Here is a 22,268-nt window from a genome sequence, read left to right as displayed (position 1 = left end):
CCTCAAAAATACTCATTTGCCTAATAATTCTGCACTCCCTGTATATCTTAATACTAAGGTAAACCAGGCCTTGTCACCACATTATGGGATGTACATATCTATATTTGGGGATCACCTTCTTACAAACTCTCCATGCTTATGTGTTTTTTCCACCAGGAAGTTACATATCCTCTCTCCATGGTGGCATCTGAATAATTATAGACCAGTGCATTTGGACCTATACGATATAATAAAGATTAAATATATATACCACATAGAAGCGTATAGATACTTTTTTCTACAGTTTATGCACTGGTACGCCCTATAAGGTGATTATTATTCCATGTTGGATATATAGTCCACGTCTACCATACAACTGCAATCCGTGAACACCTGCTGACCTACAGGTCCGCACCACTTGGGGTTAGTATGGAACACATCTATCTAATGTCATATTGACTAAATGATCTTTTTGTGAAATATGTCGCCACACGTTTAAATATATCATGCTATGTGAAATGCATTATACATATGTGTGTATATGTATATTTTTGGGAATGGATATTTTTGAATTTCATAGTTCCCGCAAACTAGCAGTGGATGATGTATTCATTAGAACTAAACCTGAATCCACTGATCTCAGAGGAATATTCATGCGACTAAAAAATGTAATGGTGGCAGAATTACATGCCGCATGGGATATAGTCTTCCTAGAGAAATATATAGAAGAAAAAATGGTTACCCGTAGCCTCAGGTGGAACATCAACCCTGATCAGGGGGATACAGAGCTTCTTGAATGGAGCCAGTTTTTCAACTGTGCAGGTATTAGCCTGCTAAATTTCCTTGTTGACAGAAGGAGGAAAACTCTTGGACTTGATTTTAGAAATCAAAGAGAAACTGACACCATTTAAAGAAGAAGAGGCTTATAAAATCTATACTAAAGAACTTAAAGAGATCCTCGCCATGGAGGAGGAGGAACAGAAAATAAAGAAAAGAAAAAAGTACTTTCGGGATGTGGATGACTATGACTCTACCCGTGTGTTCAAGTGGCAACTGAACACTGGGGAAAAGTCTAGTTCAACCACTAGCGGTCCAGCTAATCCCGAGGTGACTAGTACTAACTCCAGAGAGACACAGGACACTGTGAACTCCAATAACCAGAAACTCCCCTTTGTGGGAGATGCAGAACCTTCTACGTCTGGAGCACACTACCCCAAATTCAAACCTTTAAAGGAGACCATTCCTCCTAAAGGGAAAGGGAAAAGTGGTAAAGGGCCCAACCACCCCCCAGATTAAAAATTTAAGATGGGAAGAGGAAGGCCATAAATCTACGAGACATCATACTTCACCCTCTCCTAAATTATCCAGGAGATCCTCCCTGGACTATGAAGGAAACTACCTGGGACCTTCCTATCAAGATCCCAGGCAGTTAGTGTCACATAACAGATATGAATCTTTACAAGAAGACACAGATGAGAGTGAAGATGATGAATATGAATACCAACATAATCAGCAGAAAAAATACCCCCATTAGCCAAAAACCGAGGGGTTTTTTAGGGAAGGGCCACAACAAAGGTAAAAGAAAAAAACGAGGGGGTGCAGAGGAGGTGACTCCCGGAAAAAGAAAAAGATGAAGGGACAGGGCATCTTTAATTTAAGTGGAGTTACGCTGACAGACTCTGAACAACGCACCCTCGATAAAGGCTTAAAATATGCACCAAAGAAGGGCATCAACAAATTTGACACATTCATAGATGTGCACAAATTTGTTAGAAAACTTAATGTGAAGAGACATTTTCTATCAAATGCTAAGGAGAGAAATTACACTAGCTATCAAGTCTCTCCATATACTCACACCAATTTAAAAAATGCCTCACTCTTTAATCCTCAAGGTGTAAAAAGCAGCAACATCACAGTATTTAAAGACCTTGTTCTGAAAGATTTAGATGAAGCTAAATTTCACCAACACCACCAGAAAGATCTAATGACAGGAGTCAAGTCATTGTGTGAACGAAAAGACTTAATTATCCGCCCAGCCGATAAGGGAGGCAGAGTTGTGCTGCTCAGAAAAGAGGATTACATAGAGGAGATGGATCGCTTGTTGTCTGATAGCGACACGTATCGTATACTTCCGAATGATCCAACCTATTTATACAAGAGAAAACTTGAACGTTTCATCCTGAGAGGCCACCAAGAGGGCATTCTCAATGATAAAGAGAAAGAACATCTAGTTCCTCTAGCCCCGAGAATCCCACTTATTTACTATCTACCTAAGGTCCACAAAAGTTTAATAAAACCTCCGGGCCGACCAATAATAAGTGGTATAGACTCAGTGACCTCACGAATAGGGAAATACGTGGACCATTTCCTCCAACCTCTGGTGCAACAAACTCCTGCGTACCTCAAAGATACATCCCAGTGTATCCAGGAACTTACCAACCTGGAGGTAGAAGGTGAGCTACTAATGGTTACAGCGGATGTTTCGTCCCTGTATACCATCATACCTCACCAGATGGGATACGAGGCAGTCGGCATCTTTCTGGAGAGCAATTACGATCTCCCACTCAAACAAAAAGTGTTCATTCTCGAGTTACTACAATTCGGAATGGAGCACAATTATTTTTTCTACGGTGGGAATTTCTACCTGCAACAGACTGGCATGGCAATGGGAGCTAAGTTTGCTCCCAGCCTTGCCAATCTGTTCATGGCACTTTGGGAGGATCGTAACATCTATGCCACCAGAGAACCCAACATCTTTCTATGGAGAAGATACATAGACGATGTCTTGTTGCTGTGGAAAGGTGACATTTCTTCTCTCCAAATATTCATGGATCGACTGAACTGTAATGATTGGGGTATTCGCCTCACTTATCAGTTCAGTGAAGTATCCATTAATTTCCTAGACCTTATTATATACAGGATGGGATGCAAATTTGGTACGAAGACCTTTTTTAAACCCACGGACAAGAATGGGTTCATTCCTCTGGATAGTTGCCATCACCCCAATTGGCTAACCTCAGTCCCTACTAGCCAAATTAGGAGGATACGTCGTAATTGCACTGACTCCCATGACTTTGAGGTACAAAGTAAGATACTGAAGGATAGATTTGTGGAAAAAGGGTTCAGAGAGGAAACTCTGGAACAAAATATCCTTCAAGTTAAAGATCTACCACAAAGGGAGCTAGTGATACCCAAACCCAAACCAGAAGGTGTTTTTTCCAAATTTGAATATGCCTTTATTACCTCGTTTTCTACCGGCTACAGGTGGGTTAATCACACCTTCAGGAAGTATTGGCATATACTCAAAGGTGACAAAATATTAGGACCAACACTTCCTGAAAGGCCTCCTATCATCTTTAGGAGGACTAGGAATTTGAAGGACATTATCGCCCCTACTCCGGTTGAGAAACCTACCATTCCCAGAATGTTTTCCAACATGAAAGGCTTTTATCCTTGCAGAAAATGCCGCGTGTGCAAAGAGTTGAATACACAGAGGACCCAGTCCTTCAACTCCACAGTAACCAAGAAAAAATATGATATCCAAAACTTCACTACCTGCCACAACAAAGGAGCTGTGTACCTCCTAACGTGTGGATGTGGTTTACAGTATGTGGGGAGAACGATCAGGACCCCAAGTATCAGAATAGGTGAGCACCTCACCAACATACAAACAGGTTTCCCTGGACATAGTCTCTCCTCTCATCACGACAAGTGTCATCATAAAAGCTACTCAAAATTAAAAGCTGTTGTAATTGAGTGCTACTCCCCTCACTGGAGGGGGAGTGACATGAAGAGAACTATTTCCAGGAGAGAAGCGTTTTGGATTCATGAATTAAAATGCTACCAGCCTTGGGGTATGAATGTGGAATGGGATATTAATGCCCACATCAACAATGATTAACCACATAGCCATATAGGATAATAATACCTTCCCAAGGTCTGTTCATTTTTCTGGTGAGCCTTTCTCCTTTTTTCCCCTTTTTCCCTTTACCCTTTTTTTCTTTTTATTGATATATTGGTATTTTTACATGTGCCATATATGTTTTTATATGCTTTTAATTATCACCAGTGTTATGTATGTTATACATACACCAGGTGGTGGGTGGAGATTTTCGGTGTCATACATCCAATTGATCGCACAACACCTATGACCCTTAGATGGTTTTTATATATCAATACATTTTTAATTTTTTTTATATTTTACCGTTAAGACCATTACCACCCGACCACGTTTTTACTTTGAGATATCGGTTGTGGAATTAAATATTTTTTAAACCCTTTTAACCTATTTTTTATGTTATCCATATAATAAAAATAAATATATAAATAAGTTCTTTTATCCAGCAAACGTTCGTAAATAAGATAATTCTTTTTGCGTTTTAATTTTAAGAGTTCCTTTTTATGACGTTGCAGTTAGGTGACATTGCTTGCCTTCACATATGACCAAACACTGTGTACATCGGTAAAGTAAATAGGATCCTTTTCGCCTATACTCCGGTGTCATGGATGATTAGGTTTGTTGACATCCGTTGTGATTGGCTGGAGAAGTTACACCGGAAGTACCACATAGAACTTCCGGGTCTTCGCCCTAATACACCATGATTGGTTGGCATTTGAACCGGAAGTGCGTCACAACGCTTCCGGGTCCCCGCCACGGCCGCACCGGAAGTCTCCACCAGCCACAATATTTGTACGAGAGATGCTAGCAGCACGGCCACAGCTCCAGTCCCAGAAGCCGACTCATCAGTGGAAACGCGTCGGGGGGGAGCTAGCCGTGCTGCTACCGGTCCTGGACTTACTGCAGATGTCCGCGACCATACCCTCATATGCTGTAAATTTCATCTGGAAATTGTAAGTGTTACTCTACTCTTAATGATTCAATAAATTGGAGGTAATGCACTATAGTCCCCTCTTCTTCCTTGGGCATGTTCTTCTTGGCGATATCCCCCTGTTTGGAAGCCTGTAGATCCCCTTAATGTGGAAGCAGCTGGTCGCTTTATTCCATCTGAGAATTTTACCATCAAGTTGACCATATTGGACCCCAGGATTTTACACATTACATGATTGCATCTCTTCACATTTTGGTAAGAGTCTCTTCCTACCACTGGGTGTATCACGTGTATGTTAGAGCACATTTTGGATCACCACCTGGGAAGAGGCTACACCCACCTCCCATCACTCCCTAACCTCATTATATTCTTTGGATCTGCAAGATTTGTGTACAGTCTCACCATTTGGAAATATAGACTTTATGTTTAGCTGGATGTCCAGCAGACACGTTTTGTGAACATTTTTGTTCTCTAGGTTTAGCGCACTTTTGTAATTTATGTTTCATATGTTACAACCTTCCATGTGTGTGTGTGTGTGTGTGTGTATGTATGTATGTGTGTGTGTGTGTGTGTGTGTGTGTGTATATATATATATATATATATATATATATATATATATATATATATATATATATATATATATACACACACACACAGTGCCTTGCAAAAGTATTCGGCCCCTTGAACTTTGCGACCTTTTGCCACATTTTAGGCTTCAAATGACTGATGATAAATAGAATCCACCTGTGTGTAATCAAGTCTCCGTATAAATGCACCCGCACTGTGATAGTCTCAGAGGTCCGTTTAAAGCGCAGAGAGCATCGTGAAGAACACACCAGGCAGGTCCGAGATACTGTTGTGGAGATGTTTAAAGCCGGATTTGGATAAAAAAAGATTTCCCAAGCTTTAAACATCCCAAGGAGCACTGTGCAAGCGATAATATGGAAATGGAAGGAGTATCAGACCACTGCAAATCTACGAAGACCTGGCCATCCCTCTAAACTTTCAGCTCATACAAGGAGAAGACTGATCAGAGATGCAGCCAAGAGGCCCATGATCACTCTGGATGAACTGCAGAGATCTACAGCTTAGGTGGGAGACTCTGTCTATAGGACAACAATCAGTCGTATACTGCACAAATCTGGCTTTTATGGAAGAGTGGCAAGAAGAAAGCCATTTTTTAAAGATATCCATAAAAAGTGTCATTTAAAGTTTGCCACAAGCCACCTGGGAGACACACCAAACATGTGGAAGAAGGTGCTCTGGTCAGATGAAACTAAAATCAAACTTTTTGGCAACAATGCAAAACATTGTTTGGCGTAAAAGCACCACAGCCCATCACCCTGAACACACCATCCCCACTGTCAAACATGGTGGTGGCAGCATCATGGTTTGGGCCTGCTTTACTTCAGCAGGGACAGGGAAGATGGTTAAAATTCATGGGAAGATGGATGGAGCCAAATACAGGACCATTCTGGAAGAAAACCTGATGGAGTCTGCAAAAGACCTGAGACTGGGACGGAGATTTGTCTTCCAACAAGACAATGATCCAAAACCTAAAGCAAAATCTACAATGGAATGGTTCACAAATAAACATATCCAGGTGTTAGAATGGCCAAGTCAAAGTCCAGACCTGAATCCAATAGAGAATCTGTGGAAAGAACTGAAAACTGCTGTTCACAAACGCTCTCCATCCAACCTCACTGAGCTCGAGCTGTTTTGCAATGAGGAATGTGCAAAAATTTCAGTCTCTCGATGTGCAAAACTGATAGAGACATACCCCAAGTGACTTACAGCTGTAATCGCAGCAAAAGGTGGCACTACAAAGTATTAACTTTAAGGGGGCTGAATAATTTTGCACGCCCAATTTTTCAGTTTTTTTATTTGTTAAAGTTTGAAATATCCAATAAATTTTGTTCCACTTCATGATTGTGTCCCACTTGTTGATTCTTCACAAAAAATTACAGTTTTATATCTTTGTTTGAAGCCTGAAATGTGGCAAAAGGTCGCAAAGTTCAAGGGGGCCAAATACTTTCGCAAGGCACTGTATATACTTATTGAAAATTCTTTTCATATAACTTATAGAACACTAGCTGGTTCTCTGGTCTCTTAAGCCCTGAAGAAGCGAAGTCAAGCGAAACGCGTTGGCTGTACAGGGACCATATCCATCCAATTCCTGACTGAGAGTCCACTATCCGGTTACTAACCCTGTGTTCTCCAATTTTTAACCCCTCTTTTTCTTTTTTTTTTATATACAATCATTAGTGTATGTGTCTTTTAGGCATGTTTTTTCATGCTTTATATGTAATACCCAATAAATATGTATTTTAAACGCACTACTGTGTGGCGTTGAACATTTGACTATCTCATTTGGGCCCTCAAAACCCCATCTTTTTCTGTAAATTTTTTTTTGAATATCCGGTAGGTCTATCTGCTTACCTTGTCTCAGAAGGTGGCCTTCTTGGTGGCCATCACTTCTGCGTGCAGGGTGTCTGAACTGGCGGCGCTGTCCTGTCGTTCTCCCTATCTGGTGGTTCACAGGGACAAGGTGGTACTTTGGCTGGATCCGTCCTTCCTGCCAAAGGTGGTTTCCAGTTTTCACTTAAATGAGGACATAGTGTTACCTTCCTTATGTCCTAAGCCAAAACATCCTAAGGAATTTGCCCTTCATACCCTGCATGTTCGGGTGCTCAAGGTGTATTTGGCATCTACTGAGTCTTTTCGCAAGTCTGACTCACTCTTTGTGCTCACGGATGGCCCAAAGAAGGGGCTGCCTGAGTCTGCTGTGACTATTTCCAGATGGATCAGACAGACAGTGGTGCAGGCTTATTCCATTAGGGGTCAGGTTCCCCCCTTCCCTGTCAAGGCGCTTAGTGCTTGGTGGGCTTTTCGCCATCAGGCATCTGTGCTTCAGGTGTGCAAGGCGGCGACTTGGTTGTCTGTTCACACCTTTACCAACTTTTACAAGATGGATGTGATGGCATCTGTAGATGCCTCCTTTCGCCGCAAGGTTTTGCAGGCTGTGGTTTAGGGGGCCTCTTGGCCTTCCTTGATGGTGCTTTTTCTGTTTGTTTTCAGGTGGACCTCATCTGGTTGTTCTGAGGTGTCCTGTGTTGCCTGGTTGGTCTTGGGGGACTGTTTTTTTTTTCTGTGTTCTGGTTCCCACCCCTCATTTTGGTACTGCTTTGGGACGTCCGTACTGATATACATCAGAGGACTGCGTCCGTCAATGAACGATAGAGAAAATTGGATTTTTGACTTACTGTGAAATCCTTTTCTCTTGGGTTCATTGACGGATGCAGTACCTGCCCCTCTATTGAGTGGGTTAGTGTGTTTTTCTCTGACACTGCTTTGATACAAAACTGACATCCTATGCAGGAAGAGAGAGGGTATACCCCCAAGGACTGCCCATAGGCGTAGCCAGAATTTTTTTTCTGCCTAGTGTCCTACTCCTGTAGGGGGCGGTATTATGCTACTGCTATACATCAGAGGACTGCATCCGTCAATGAACCTAAGAGAAAAGGATTTTACGGTAAGTCAAAAATCCAATTTTTACCAAAAACATGTAGCATAATACATATTGGCCTAAATTTTAAATATGATTAAAATAAAATTGTTGGATAGGTTTTATATCAAAGTAAACAAAATACTGTTTTTTTTTTTTATTTTTTTATATTGCACAAAAAGTTTATAAACGCAGAGGTGACTAAATACCACCGAAATTAAAGCTCTATTTGTGGGAAATTAAGGACATAAATATTACTTGGTTACAGTGTCGCACGACCGCACGATTATCAGTTGAAGTAACGCAGTGCCGTATTGCAAAAATTGTATGCTAAATAAGAGGGGTACATTTTCTAGAGGTCAGGTGATTAAGAATCCTATTGTTCATCATTTAATATCCGAAAAACCCTGACACAGTGCTGTTTGCAAGCTTTGAGCGGTACACTTGTGGCATCACATGCATTGTATGTGAGGATTTAAGCATGCAACCAAGGCCCCAAGTAGAGGACGTTTGTGGCTTCTGGTTGCATGGATTGAGGGAGCTTGTCAGAGCCAGGAGTAAGTACAGCAAGTAATACCACTTACCCCTACACCCTTAGATTAAACAAGTGTTTAATCCTTGTGGGGGAGCCCACTGCAAGGGGGGGTATTTTGTTCAGGTTCAAGGCCCGGTCATGTGTTGCTGCAAGTTTCCAAAGCCGGGGGGACTTTCCGTCTCTCTATGCCCCCTGGGACTTTATATCTGTGCCCTTGTGCAGCGGCTTTGTGTTGGAAGTTTCTAACAGGGCTATGTGGCACTTGACAGAACAAAATATAAACACTCACCCCCAGACTGCATGTGTTGTTAAAGCAGAAAATACAGCCGTAAAACAAAATGCATAAATAGGACATCTAAAGTATTACATTGATTTGGTCTGAGGGACTCCACATCTTGAATAATCAGTTATATGGATGTTAAAAATTGTTGTGGTATTGGAGAAAAGTAGTTGATATATTGAACAGTTTTTCATACTGATATGTACTACATCATAACTTGATTTTGATCAAACAACAAAGGGACTTCCAGCGCGAACTGTGATATCTCTCACTCTCAGGAATGAATAAAGTCAAATTACTGTGTGGTGCTGCTGCTAATTAATGCTGATTCAGCATAAGTCAGTGAATGGGGGGAGGGGCAGCAGCGCTATCCCACAGTACATAGTCTACAATGTAACTCAGGCAGGCTTGATGGAAGGAAAACCTTGAAAACTTTACAGTATTTATAAAAATTATATATGATGATTAAAACATAATGTATTCCAAACCAGATCTGTGGCGTTGCCGGGGGTCACAGGATGACCGAGCCGCTGGGTGAGCCGGAACTGTGTAGATGATCACAGCAGGGAACCAGGCATAAGGGAGAAGGATCTTATGTGCCAAAAGCAGACCGGACCAGCCGGTAAGGTGGCGTGGCTTTCTCCCACCCGATAGTGTGGCTGCTCGCACTGAAGCAGTGTAGATGTGCCGCGGAGCCGCCAACCAGAGGTATCCACAGCGGAGGCCTGCTACTCGTAAGCAGCGTCAGCAAGCGTCGGGACCCGGCCTGGAAAGCATCAGGGTTGCCGTGACGACATGTTTCGCACTGCTGTGCTTTGTCAAAGTCACGGGAGGAACAGCAACCTGAACATTTAAGGTGGAGGAGGGGGCGGGCACCCAGTGTCTCGATATCATCATTAACCCCTCAACATCCACTCTTATAAAAAATGTTTTAAAAAGGAACATAGATAAAAGCAATTGCTACTGCATAAACAGTTGGTAATGCTAGTGGACATATGCATTCAGTACTGGTACAAACATAAAACTGCAGATATGAGAGAATAATGAAAAACGCCAAAAAAAAAAAAAAAAAACGCATAATAAAAACGCATAAAAAAATAAATAAATAAATGCAAAATGGAAACAAAAATGACCGGATGCAAGGACAACAACAACAATAATGAAATATATGTATGTTAAAAAAAAAAAAAAAATATATATATATATATATATAAAATAAATAACTAAATACCTAAATAAATAAATGCAAACACAAATAGAAATGACTGGATGTAAAGATAATAATAAAAATGAAGTATATGAAAAAAAAAATATGGGTTTGGCTTTTACCCATGTTCTGGATGCGGATGAACTGGTGTTCCTTGATCTGGTCCTATCGCATGAGGATGGCAACATCATCAGTAAGAATCATGTGAAGTCGGTGGGAGGTAATTCTTACCTCCATTTTTCCAGCTGTCACCACCCATCATGGAATAATAACATTCCGAGAGGCCAGTTTAATAGGTTGAGGAGAAACTGTTCTAAAGATAGTGAGTACCTCTCTCAGGGAGTCCATATGTCTCAAAAATTCCTAGCGAAAGGGTATCCATCTGGGTTGGTTAAGAAGGCGTTTGACGAACAGATTGTTTCCAGCCGTCCCAAGGGATCTGTAGCGTCAAATAAGAACACCAATGGCGTTAGGTTTATCACAACCTTCAATGACCAATTCTCTTTAATTGGTAAAATTATAAAGAAACACTTTAACATTCTCAAACTAGATGAAAGATTGGCTCCCCTTTTACCACCTACACCTCAGATCACCTTCTGCAGGGCCAGAACGGTAAAAAACATTCTGGCACCAAGCAAACTCAAGAGCACAACGACTGGCCCCCTATCGGACTTTAGAACATTCTTTGACAATCGAACAGGGGTGTTCCAATGCAGGAAGAGGGGCTGTCTAACATGCCAGTTCATCCAACATGGATGGACCATGATCTGCGATGGGTCAGGCAGGGAATACCAGATCAAGCAGTTCATCACTTGCTCCACTGACTATGTGGTGTACGTTTTGAAGTGCCCATGTAATTTATTATATGTAGGACGGACTATAAGAACAATGCAAACCCGGATAGGTGAACACCGGAGGTTAATCCACAAAGGGTGCGATAAACATAGCGTCCCCCGCCACTTCCTACAAGTCCACAAAAAAGATCTTAAGGCACTTGAGGTGATGGCTATAGAATCCATCCCTAAAGGCACCTTGACTGACAATGAGAGATTCTCCCTCCTATGTAAGAGGGAGACCTTTTGGATATTTAAATTTGGGTCTTTGGCCCCTGGGGGCTTGAATGAGGAGTTGGAGGTACACACAATTGTGTAATCTGTCTGTGGGTTTTTATTTTTATTTTTTTTTCATATAATTCATTTTTATTATTATCTTTACATCCAGTCATTTCTATTTGTGTTTGCATTTATTTATTTATTTAGGTATTTAGTTATTCATTTTATATATATATATATATGTGTGTGTGTGTGTGTGTGTGTGTGTGTGTGTGTGTATATATATATATTTTTTTTAATTTATATACATATATTTCATCGTTGTTGTTGTCCTTGCATCCGGTCATTTTTGTTTCCATTTTTGTTTTTGTTTCTCTTTTGCATTTATTAATTTATTTTTTTATGCGTTTTTTTTTGGCGTTTTTCATTATTCTTTCTCATATCTGCAGTTTTATGTTTGTACCAGTACTGAATGCATATGTCCACTAGCATTACCAACTGTTTATGCAGTAGCAATTGCTTTTATCTATGTTCCTTTTTAAAACATTTTTTATAAGAGTGGATGTTGAGAGGTTAATGATGATATCGAGACACTGGGTGCCCGCCCCCTCCTCCACCTTAAATGTTCAGGTTGCTGTTCCTCCCGTGACTTTGACAAAGCACAGCAGTGCGAAACATGTCGTCACGGCAACCCTGATGCTTTCCAGGCCGGGTCCCGACGCTTGCTGACGCCGCTTACGAGTAGCGGCCTCCGCTGTGGATACCTCTGGTTGGCGGCTCCGCGGCACGTCTACACTGCTTCAGTGCGAGCAGCCACACTATCGGGTGGGAGACAGCCACGCCACCTTACCGGCTGGTCCGGTCTGCTTTTGGCACATAAGATCCTTCTCCCTTATGCCTGGTTCCCTGCTGTGATCATCTACACAGTTTTGGCTCACCCAGCGGCTCGGTCATCCTGTGACCCCCAGCAACGCCACAGATCTGGTTTGGAATACATTATGTTTTAACCACTTTAGCCCCAGCCCTATTTCGGACACTTTTTGTTCACAAGTTAAAACCAGTATTTTTTCCTAGAAAACTACTTAGAACCCCCAAACATTATATATATTTTTTTAGCAAAGACTCTGGAGAATAAAATGTCAGTCATTGCAAAATTTTTTGTCACGCGGTATTTGCGCAGCGGTCTTTAAAACGCCATTTTTTTGGAAAAAATTTGAAAAATCACATTTCACTGCATTTAAAAAATACTAAACAGTAAAGTTAGCCCATTTTTTTTGTATATTGTGAAAGATGATGTCACGCCGAGTAAATAGATACCAAACATGTTACGGTTTAAAATTGCGCCCCCCCGTGGGATGGCGACAAACTACGGTCAATAGAGATCTCAATCTGCGACGCTTTAAATTTATTTAACGGTTACCAGTTTAGAGTTAGAGTGTAGCTCTTTTTTTTTAATTATTGCCCACGCTCTGGCGATCGCGGCGATACCTCACATGTGTGGTTTGAACAGCGATTTCATTTGCGGCTGGACTTGCGTATACGTTTTTTTTTGTGCGCGAGCTAACGGTGACGGGGACGGCTAAATTTTTTTTTTTTTTTCCTATTTATTTTTTCTTTTTTTTTAAACTTTATTACAGGTTTTTAAAAAAAAAAAATCTGATCACTTTTATTGCTGTCACAAGCAATGTAAACATCCCTGGTGACAGCAATATGTCGTGACAGGTACTCTTTATGGAGGGATCGAGGGTCTAAAAGACCCTAGACCCCTCCACTACACTTCCCTGTATGCAAAACGCCGAAAACGGCATTTTTGCATACAGCCGTTTTTCAAATCTGCCGCCTTTTGCAGCACAGTAACCCGGACGTGACGTCATGGACGCCGCCTCCGGGTTACGTCATCGGAGACCCGATCGATGCCGTTTCCGGCATTCATCGGGACTCCATCCAGCCGGCGGACGTGCCGGCTGGGTGCTCGGGGCTCCCGGTGGGACGGTAGCCCCGAGCAAAGCCGCGGAAGGCGGCGGGAGGGGGGGGACGTCCCCTCCCGCCCCCCCGGGTAACGATCGAGCGGCTCCCGAGCCGCATCGATCGTTACCGACGGAAAGCCGACCGTCGGCTTCAAACAACGGTACCGGGATGATGCCTCTAGCTAGAGGCATCATCCCGGTATAACCCCGCAAAGTCTGATGACGTAGAGGTTACGTGACTGGTAGTAAAGTGGTTAATCATCATTATATATAATTTTTATAAATAAACTTTTCAAGGTTTTCCATCAAGCCTGCCTGAGTTACATTGTAGACTATGTACTGTGGGATAGCGCTGCTGCCCCTCCCCCCCCCCCCCCCCATTCACTAACTTGATTATGATTATCTGGAGGTTACAAAGTTTAAGTAGTCTGATTTTATTTTTTCCTCTCTATGGGGAGTTTTGCTCTGGGATCCAGCATTAAAATGATTAAATTTTTTTTTTGAAACAGGTGCAAAAATTACAACGCGCTGCATTGAAAGAGCCAGTTAAATGTGCGGTATCCTCTAAATATCAAACCGTGGAGAAACTTCAACAGTTTTACATTTTCATCCCTTCTAAGTTCAAGGTATTTCTTCTTCTCCTTGGTACTGCTATTTATTTGTGATGTCTATAAGAAAGGACATATTCCAGTTCATGACTTAAAGTAACCCTACCATACTGTGCAAGTTAGTTGTTTACAGTTTTATTCTGCAATACAGTTTGCTCTTGAACATTTGCCAAGGGATAGGTAGAGTGTAAGAAGGATGCTAGGTGTGGGCTGTAATGGTAGTGCACAAGGGGCACAGGAAAAGTTGTTGGACGGCAGCCATGCTTTTCGGTTTCTATGTCACCCATACCATTTTGTCATAAAGAGACATGGTTGCAGCGAACTTCCCCCTCCTTCCTTCAGTTCATACAATACACATACTGTTAGGGTTGCCAGAACCTTCTTTTCCGATCCTTGAGAGGACAGATGCAGACCCTCTTACACCTATTAGGCAAATCCAAACTATAAGCTATCATAAAAAAAATGTCAGACTTGCAAGCAAGAGTCACTAGAGTTTTCACAGATACCCGCCTGGTCTCTGTTTTAACAGTCATAAACAGCTCAGCTGGTGGAATGGCCAATACACAATTCTGACTGGTTATTAGCAAAGACTCAGAAATTCAGTGAATTTCAAAACTTCTGAAAGAACGACAGTGCAGCCAGAATAAGGTCATATTTACCTCTGTCAGTTAATGGGTGGCATTTTAAACCTAAACAACCCTATGCTAGTGTTAAGTTCGAGCCTTGGAATAAAGGGACATCTACGCCAATCAGGTTTGCATTCGTATCCATATGTTTACTCAGAATATGCGCCATACAGCCGTACAACGGTTCACATAATCCTCCAACGGATATGTGACACAGATTACATTTTGGTTACAGCTTTTATAGAAAACTTTAAAATTGTAGCCCATGACAGGCGTGAGTCCAAGAAAATGGTTATACAAGATTACACAATATTTCACAATACATTATTTGTTGATTACTTAGAAGTCATATGGTCAACTTGACCAAGACAGGATGGACGGCAATAGTTCAATATGACAATTAAAATGATGGATAATGTTAGGTTACTGGAATTATGATTATCTAAGCCAACATAACATTCTATCTATTTTCTGGGAATTTGAGAAAGATCTTTGGCAGAACATTTCACATCATCCTTGACACATTTACACAATAAGAACAAAACAACAAAATAACAGACTGAATTCTAAAACTATTACTGAAAATATATTCCTAAATTAAGAGGGGACTCTAGACTGCTATACTGGGTATGGATATATGAATATGTGATAAGAGTCTTTAGAGTCCTCAATATGTTTTCATAGCTTGACACTAGGAAGTACCAGAATTGATTAGGCCCCCACATCCCTCCTAGGAGAAATGGATATCCGAAACCTGTCTTAATTATATTCATTCCGAAGCAAATTCAATGCTAAACAAGAATATGCACGGAAGCACACTGTACCTGTAGGTGTTCAAAGATATTGATAACTTTAGAAAAACTGTATCTGGGACTTGATAAACACAGTGATATCACAGCTGCCACACCTTAGACCGAATGATTGGTCAAGTTGTTTCTGTCAACATCTGCTTGCAGGCTAGAAAATGGGGACTTAAACCACAGTTGATGGCTCTTGTTTAACATCAAACCAAGGAACACTTAACGGGACTTGTGAGGGCCACTGTACCATCTTGCCTATTCATTGGACTCTGCAAGCCAGGAGTAACCCTAAAAAAAAAAAAAAAAGAGATCCTGTTCCCTTATAACAGATTAAACAGCCCAGTGCTTGTGCAGTCTAATCTGCCCCTCTCTAAACTGTAAAAAAAAGAAAAACCTGACTAATCCTGCCACTTCCTGTGTCCCCCTCTGTATACTGACCACGATAATCATGGCTAATGAGCCCTGATTTCCATGGTCTTCACGTGTGCCTGTGTCGTCCGCAGCTCTCCTCTGCCCCCCCTCCCCCCTCCTACACTGCCTGTCAGCTCCGTGTCTGTCTCCACCCCCCACCCCCCCCATAGCGCTGTTAGTAGAAATAAAAGATTACCGATTGTCACTGCCAGCCCCTCTATTATAATGAGGCATAATGCACAGGATAAATGTTTTTCTAAAACAAAGCTTGTAAATACGGTTTTCCAGTGATCTTCAGGCCGGTGACATGACTCCCAACCGGGATCCTAATCCGAGCGGCCATGTGACCTCCGTGCCTCACGTCAGCGAGAGATCTAGGCTCCTCCTACAGTAGCCCTGGTTCAGAGTGAGAGACCAGTTGGGAGTCACGTGACCGGTGTGACAGGAAGTCTGTGGGTGTTGTCACAGACGGGAGATACATTTCTGCCTTGTTTAGACAATTCACCAATTACTATCGGGTGTCGGCTGCAGAGATAGCCAGAAAGGTTTAAGGACGTTGGAAAGCTTCAGCTATTCAGAATGAGGCAATTAAGGCCTCTAAGTTATCCATTGGATGACTACTGATTGCTGCATCCTGAGGCTTTGTGCGTTAAGGAGAGCAGTGAGCTGAGGGACTTCTGAAGGTGAGGTGGTGTTGACTTTTGCTGTGTGAAAAGAAAACAAATAGACTATTGGTCTTCTGCTGTATGACCAGCAGTGTCTGCCCAGCAGTAGGTTGGGACAGACACCATAGGTAGGTTCCTGTGTTGTGAAGGTAGACGCCCCAAGTGGCCAGGGTTTATTTTATGTATGTTTGATTTATGCTGTTTGGATGCTTGCAATTGTTTCCAGCAAATTGGAAGAATAAACCATAGACCGTTGTTTTCAACCACTCCTCGGCTGTCTCTCTGTGTAACGAACCCACCCAAGGGGTCACCCACACCCGCTACCGAGCTAACCCCTTACACCGCCTGAAGATCACTAGAAAACGGTATATACAAGCTTAATTCTAGAAAAACATTTACCCTGTGTGTTTTGCCTCATAATGATAGAGGGGCTGGCAGTGAATATCATTTCTGTGGTAACCACTTTAAACCATGTTTTGAAAAGTGTTAAGATTGTCTCTAATGCGCTAACACAAAGTTAAAGAATCCCTGTCTAATGCAGAGCGCTATCTTAGTAAACATCTGGATATATCTGTGCTGACAGTGTTCGTACAGATGTTTATAATAGTTTAAAGCGTCAGTTGCGTAGTTAACTAAACCCATTGAAAATCACTCTCTGTTGGCACCTAGATTGTCCCACAAGCTGGAAGATCTTTGTGCTGGGTGAGGCTGAGAGTGTCATTGTTGTGAATCAGTGACAGCATGTTGTGAGGTTGGCCAGTCATCTGTCACAATTGCAAAGAGCAGTGGTCTGACCCGTGTTAGTCACATGGGCTACTTACCTTGTCATGACTATTTGAAGCTTTGTTTATGTATAGCACGTGCCACAGCATGACCTTGGGCCTTAGGTGTTGGGACACTGTGAGGCCACCCCCCCCTTTTTTTTTTTTTTTTTTGTTAGTGAACCGATTTTGTGAGTATTGCACCATTTGTGGAGATGGCAGTCATAGTGGATCTGTCACTAGGGGGATAGGATCAGGAGGATTAAACTCACACATTGCAGTCTTTCTTCCACAAATAATTCATGACAGGAGACAGGCTCTGCCTGTGAGACAGTATGGGGTTTTGTTAAGTATCTGTGAGGTAAAGTCTGAAGTGGAGCTTGAGTGCTGAGGATTCAGGCAAAAAAAGTAGTCAGAGAGATCGGGCCGGCAACCGATTGGGCAAAGCGGTATCCAAACGTAATCCAAAGAATGATCAGGCAGGCAGAAGTCAAACACACGCTGGCGGTGAAGTACGGATTCAGTAAACTGAAGAGGGGTCAAGAATACAGGCAAAAGTTCATACACGATAGTCAGTCAAAGAGCATATAGCACACCCAAAACAAACGGGCACTGAGGAACAGGAAGTGCTGCTATTAAAAGGCTGGTTAAATTTTACATTGTTCAGAGCTGGTTAAATTGTACATTGTTTACAGCTGGCAGCAGGTGGAGCTAGTGACTCCAAGGCAAAGCATCAGGCTGGAAAATCACTGCAAAAACTCCAGAGCTTCTCTGTGGCACAACAGGTAAGGCTGCAAGCTACGAAACCGGGAACCTCCTGGTTCAAGGACACCCAGGTACATGACAGGTTTTTTTTCACTCCTTCAGAGGCTCCTTTCTGAGTGACTGACAAAAAAAAAATCATGGCTGTCTTTCCTCGGTGCTGGAAAATGCGTCCCTTGTGCTAATTCTTCTTCTTTTAGGATAAATATTTCTTTGTCCTAACCCCTACCCCCCTACAACTGCCAAATGTGAACAACTTTTTAAGGGCTGTTTATAAGGCAGTTTAAATTCTGTTAAGAAAAGTGTCTGTCTTTCCATGAACGCATGTATTAAAGCCTTAAGGAGGATTAGGGTCAACTTTTTTTCCAGTCCAAAATATGGTTACAGAATCAAATAATCTGTCAGGACCTGGATCACCTGCTGGTGGTACTGTGGTTCCCTGGACAGAGGGTTCCAGTTTCCACAAGCCGTGGACTGCCAGCAGATCCCAGTAATTATTTGCCACCTGTTGCTGGCTGCTGGGAGGTTATATGGTTCCTCCTCTACTAGTGCCTCTCGCTTTAGTGTGTTTCCTGCCAGCCAGATGCATGCTTGCTGTTAAATCCTGAGCCAGATTCTTGCCTTGCACTTATGTCCTGCTCCTGAATTTTTCTCTTTCCCTGCATCCTCTACCCCAGTGGTCCTCAACTCCGGTCCTCAGGGCCCACTAACAGGCCAGGTTTTAAGTATTACCTTGGGGAGATGCATACTAGAGTACTGCAATCACTGGACAGCAAATGATATCACCTGGGATGTATTTCAGTTTTCTTGCAAACCTGGCCAGGGCCAGGGTTGAGGACCACTCCTCTACCCTATTGCCTTGTACCTGTTCCCCTTGTTCCTGATCCCAGTCCTGGTTCCCCCTTCTTGAATCTCCAGATTTACCCTGTGATCTGTGTTCATTTTGTATATATTATAGTTAGCTTGTTGGGTATTTTGTCTTTGGGTTTTGGTTCACTTTTATCTGCATGTTTGCTATGTTTCCTGTTTGCTGTTGTTAGGATAGATTTTGGTTTCACTGTAAATAAATCTTACTTTAAATATACTGTATATAGTCTGGTCTCAGTTTTTAGCCATGCAGATCTGGCCTTCCCTGCTGTTGATTGCTGACATATTCCATTAATTGTTTTATTTAACTGTTCCCTGGATGTGTCTGCTTTACAGGGGTTTGGCCATCTTGGCTGCACTGGCTATACCTCCCAGGCTATTAAACTTTAAAAGAATTTTGGTATTGCCTATCCGTTACTTAACCACGTCCCGCCCAAGGACGTCAAATGATGTCATGGACTTTGAGTGGGGATAGCTGAATGATACCTGATTATTCAGATATTATCTTTTTCTGCTAGCGATTCCCTGTCATGTAGGAATGATTGTAGCAGGTGTTCAGCAGCTTGATTGTTTTTAAAGGTGGCTAAAGGGGAGGCGCCCCCCCCCCCCCTCGCCGCCCTCCGGTGCTTCTACCGGCTCGCCCATGCGATCTGTGAGCTGGAGAATGAATTGGCTGGCGGCAGGCCATTTTACCATAGAGCTTACCGAGGAACAGATGGTCCCCAGTCATCTCTTTGACCTTCGGAGGCCGGGTGCGGCGTCTGGCCTCGACTGATTTTAAACACTACTGTTCCTTCGGCTGGGAAGCCGAGATCATTCATTTTTTTTTTTTAATCTCAGGCTATCCAGCCTAGAGGCGAGATCTGGGGACTTCTAGACTCCAGATCTCGCTGTAAAGAGGACCGGTCGTGCCCTATTCCTATTACAAGGGATGTTTTACATTCCCTGTTCTAGTAATAAAAGTGATAAAAAAAAAAAATGTAAAGGGTTCTATGTACGTCACAGGCATTCAAACCACATATGTGAGGTATCGACGCAAACGTTCGAGCAAGAGCAATAATTCTAGCCCAAGACCTCCTCTGTAACTCTAAACAGGTAACCTGTAAACATTTTTAAAGGGTCGCCTATGGAGATTTTTAAGTACCTAAGTTTGGCGCCATTTCACGAGAGTGCACAACTTTATAGCGTGACATGTTAGGTATCTATCTACTCGGTGTCACATCATCTTTCACATACAAGAAAATCGGGCTAACTTTAGTGTTTTTCTTTTTAATTAAAAAATAAAAATAAATGATTGAAAAATTGCTGTGCAAATACTGTGTGACATAAAAAGTTGAAAGGATCACTGTTTTATTCCCTAGGGACTCTACTTAAAAAAGCTATATAATGTTTGGGAGTTCTGAGTAATTCACTAGCAAAAAAATTATGATTTTCTCTATCGTCGTTTGACAGACGTAGCTCTCAATGCTTCTTCACTATTGGGTTATGCGCCATCTACAGGAGTAGACTAGGCAGTGAAAACTTTTCACTCGACACGCCTATAGGGGCTGTCCCTCACGATATAACCCCAGACACTTGGTTTCCCGCTGGGACTCCCGTCTGTTTTTATTTTTAAGGATGTTTAAGTTTATTTATCTTTACTCACTATCGCTAGCTAGTGTCAGGGGGATCCTCCTGGTAAACTACAAGCAACAGCCGGGCTGAGGTTTCGCACTGGATAATCTAGATCCTTACGGTCTCCCAGCCTGGCCAACGAGCGTGAGCAGGTTATGGTCCGCCCAGGCCTCGCCACGCCGGAGCCCCAGTGGATGGGGACGAGCCTGCGAGCAAATGCCTCGCCGGGATGCATCGAACTGGAACGCCCTGAGTCCCAGCGTATCTCTTTTTGCTGGCAGCACCCCCACTCAGGGTTGGAGGCGAGCTGCTTCGGAGCGGAGCCCACCCGGTCCATGGTATGGTGGATGCAACGCCCCCCGTGTCCCTGAAACAGACCTCTGAGGAGGAGATTTGGGCCCACTCCTGGGGATAACAGGGCTGTGTTTCTCTGAAGGTCCCCCAGGTCTATCAGGACAGCCCCTTCCTGCTCCCGCTAGTCAGGGTCTGACGCCTGGGGGGGTTTTAATAAATGTTACCTTGTCCTGGGGGGTCCCTTTTAGGTGGATTCACTCAGTGGCCTCATGCCTGGGTCCTGATCGTATGGCAGCGCTGGCGGCCGCCATTTTAAGTGTGGGCATAGGCTCTCTCTGAGTAAGGAGAGTGGCCATTTTTACTAAGCTTCCTATACTTTACTATTGGCACAATTTAAATTGTAGCCTGAGGCTACACAGGCAGTGTGCAGCCTCTAGTGGTGATATTTCACTTCCTGTCAGACATTTTCATGCTGGAGAAAGGTAAAAATTCCCCCTTAGGGGCGTGTCCTGGACATTACGGATTGAGGTCGTGCTTTACTTGAGCTCCGGCTATCTCCCCCAGAAAATATAGCTTAACATCAGCCTAAAACCCCCTGGAGAGAGTGCAGGCTTGCGGCGAAGATCGAGGAAACCTTTGTGAGCCTCTCCTGGGTCAGAGATCCACCGCTACTTCCCCGGAGCCCAAACTGCCTCCTTCCGGACCTGCACGCAGAGACTACGTGGCGGGGCCCCTGCGGCACCGATCATGGAAGGCGCTCCAGTTTCCCCAGCTAACTCCACTCAGTCTGGGTCCTGGTCTGTGGGTGGGATTTCGCTTGCCTCTCAATCCCAGCCGAGCCTTCTGCAACTTGCCTCTGGAGGTGGTGGTGACTTGGACCTCAGAGCCCTGTTTCAGGCGCTCCCGACTAAGAGGGACATGGAGGTGCTGGTGCTCCGCTTGTTACCTTGTATGTCCTATTGGCAGGGTTACTTCACCATGCCACCTGTATTGTGATCTATTGTCTCCATCCCTTTGGGGATGGCTGATAAAAAAATCTTTTTGGTTTTATGCTTATCATTAATAAAGTTTTCCGCTTTTTTATGTACGGTGCCTTGAAAGTCCGTTTTTTTCCCTTTGGTTTCTCTCATCCGCTTGCAAGAAGCCCATAGCAGAGACCTACAGGCGGTTAGGTTGGAACTCCAACAGCTCACGGACTGGCTGTCTTCCGGAGAATCTTCCCTTTCCGACCTGGAGGTCCGGGTGGCGCGCTTGGAGAAGGTCCAGTCCACTCAGGCGGGCTACGTTACCTCACTGCAGCTCTGCATTGAGGAGATTGTTTCGGCGGCTGCGGGGGCTGCCGGAGGCCACCGGGCAGGAATCCTTAAAGCCACTATGCACTCCATTTGCCAGCACCTGGTGCCTTCCATCCCTCCCGTGGGTTTGGAATTTAACCGGGTGCACCGAGCCCTGGGCCCACGCTCTACGGACGCGGAGAGACCCCGTGACGTTGTCTGCCGCCTACAC

The 22,268-nt window shown here is 43.3% G+C and overlaps 1 protein-coding gene across 1 annotated transcript in view; it reads left to right on the top strand.

The window, feature by feature from the left end:
• DDX47 (DEAD-box helicase 47) overlaps positions 1-22,268 on the top strand; it is a gene marked incomplete at its 5' end in the record, with an annotated part of 626,288 nt that overhangs the window by 206,519 nt on the left and 397,501 nt on the right. Inside the window, one exon of the mRNA XM_082265706.1 lies at positions 13,864-13,980. Coding sequence (XP_082121832.1) covers positions 13,864-13,980 — 117 coding nt within the window. The remainder of the gene's footprint in view (positions 1-13,863; positions 13,981-22,268) is intronic.

The sequence above is a fragment of the Pelophylax lessonae genome (genome assembly GCF_965119305.1).
Source record: "Pelophylax lessonae genome assembly, chromosome: 8".
NCBI lineage: Eukaryota > Metazoa > Chordata > Amphibia > Anura > Ranidae > Pelophylax > Pelophylax lessonae.
Note: the sequence above shows the minus strand (reverse complement) of the source record. Positions and strands in the feature narration are given on the sequence as shown.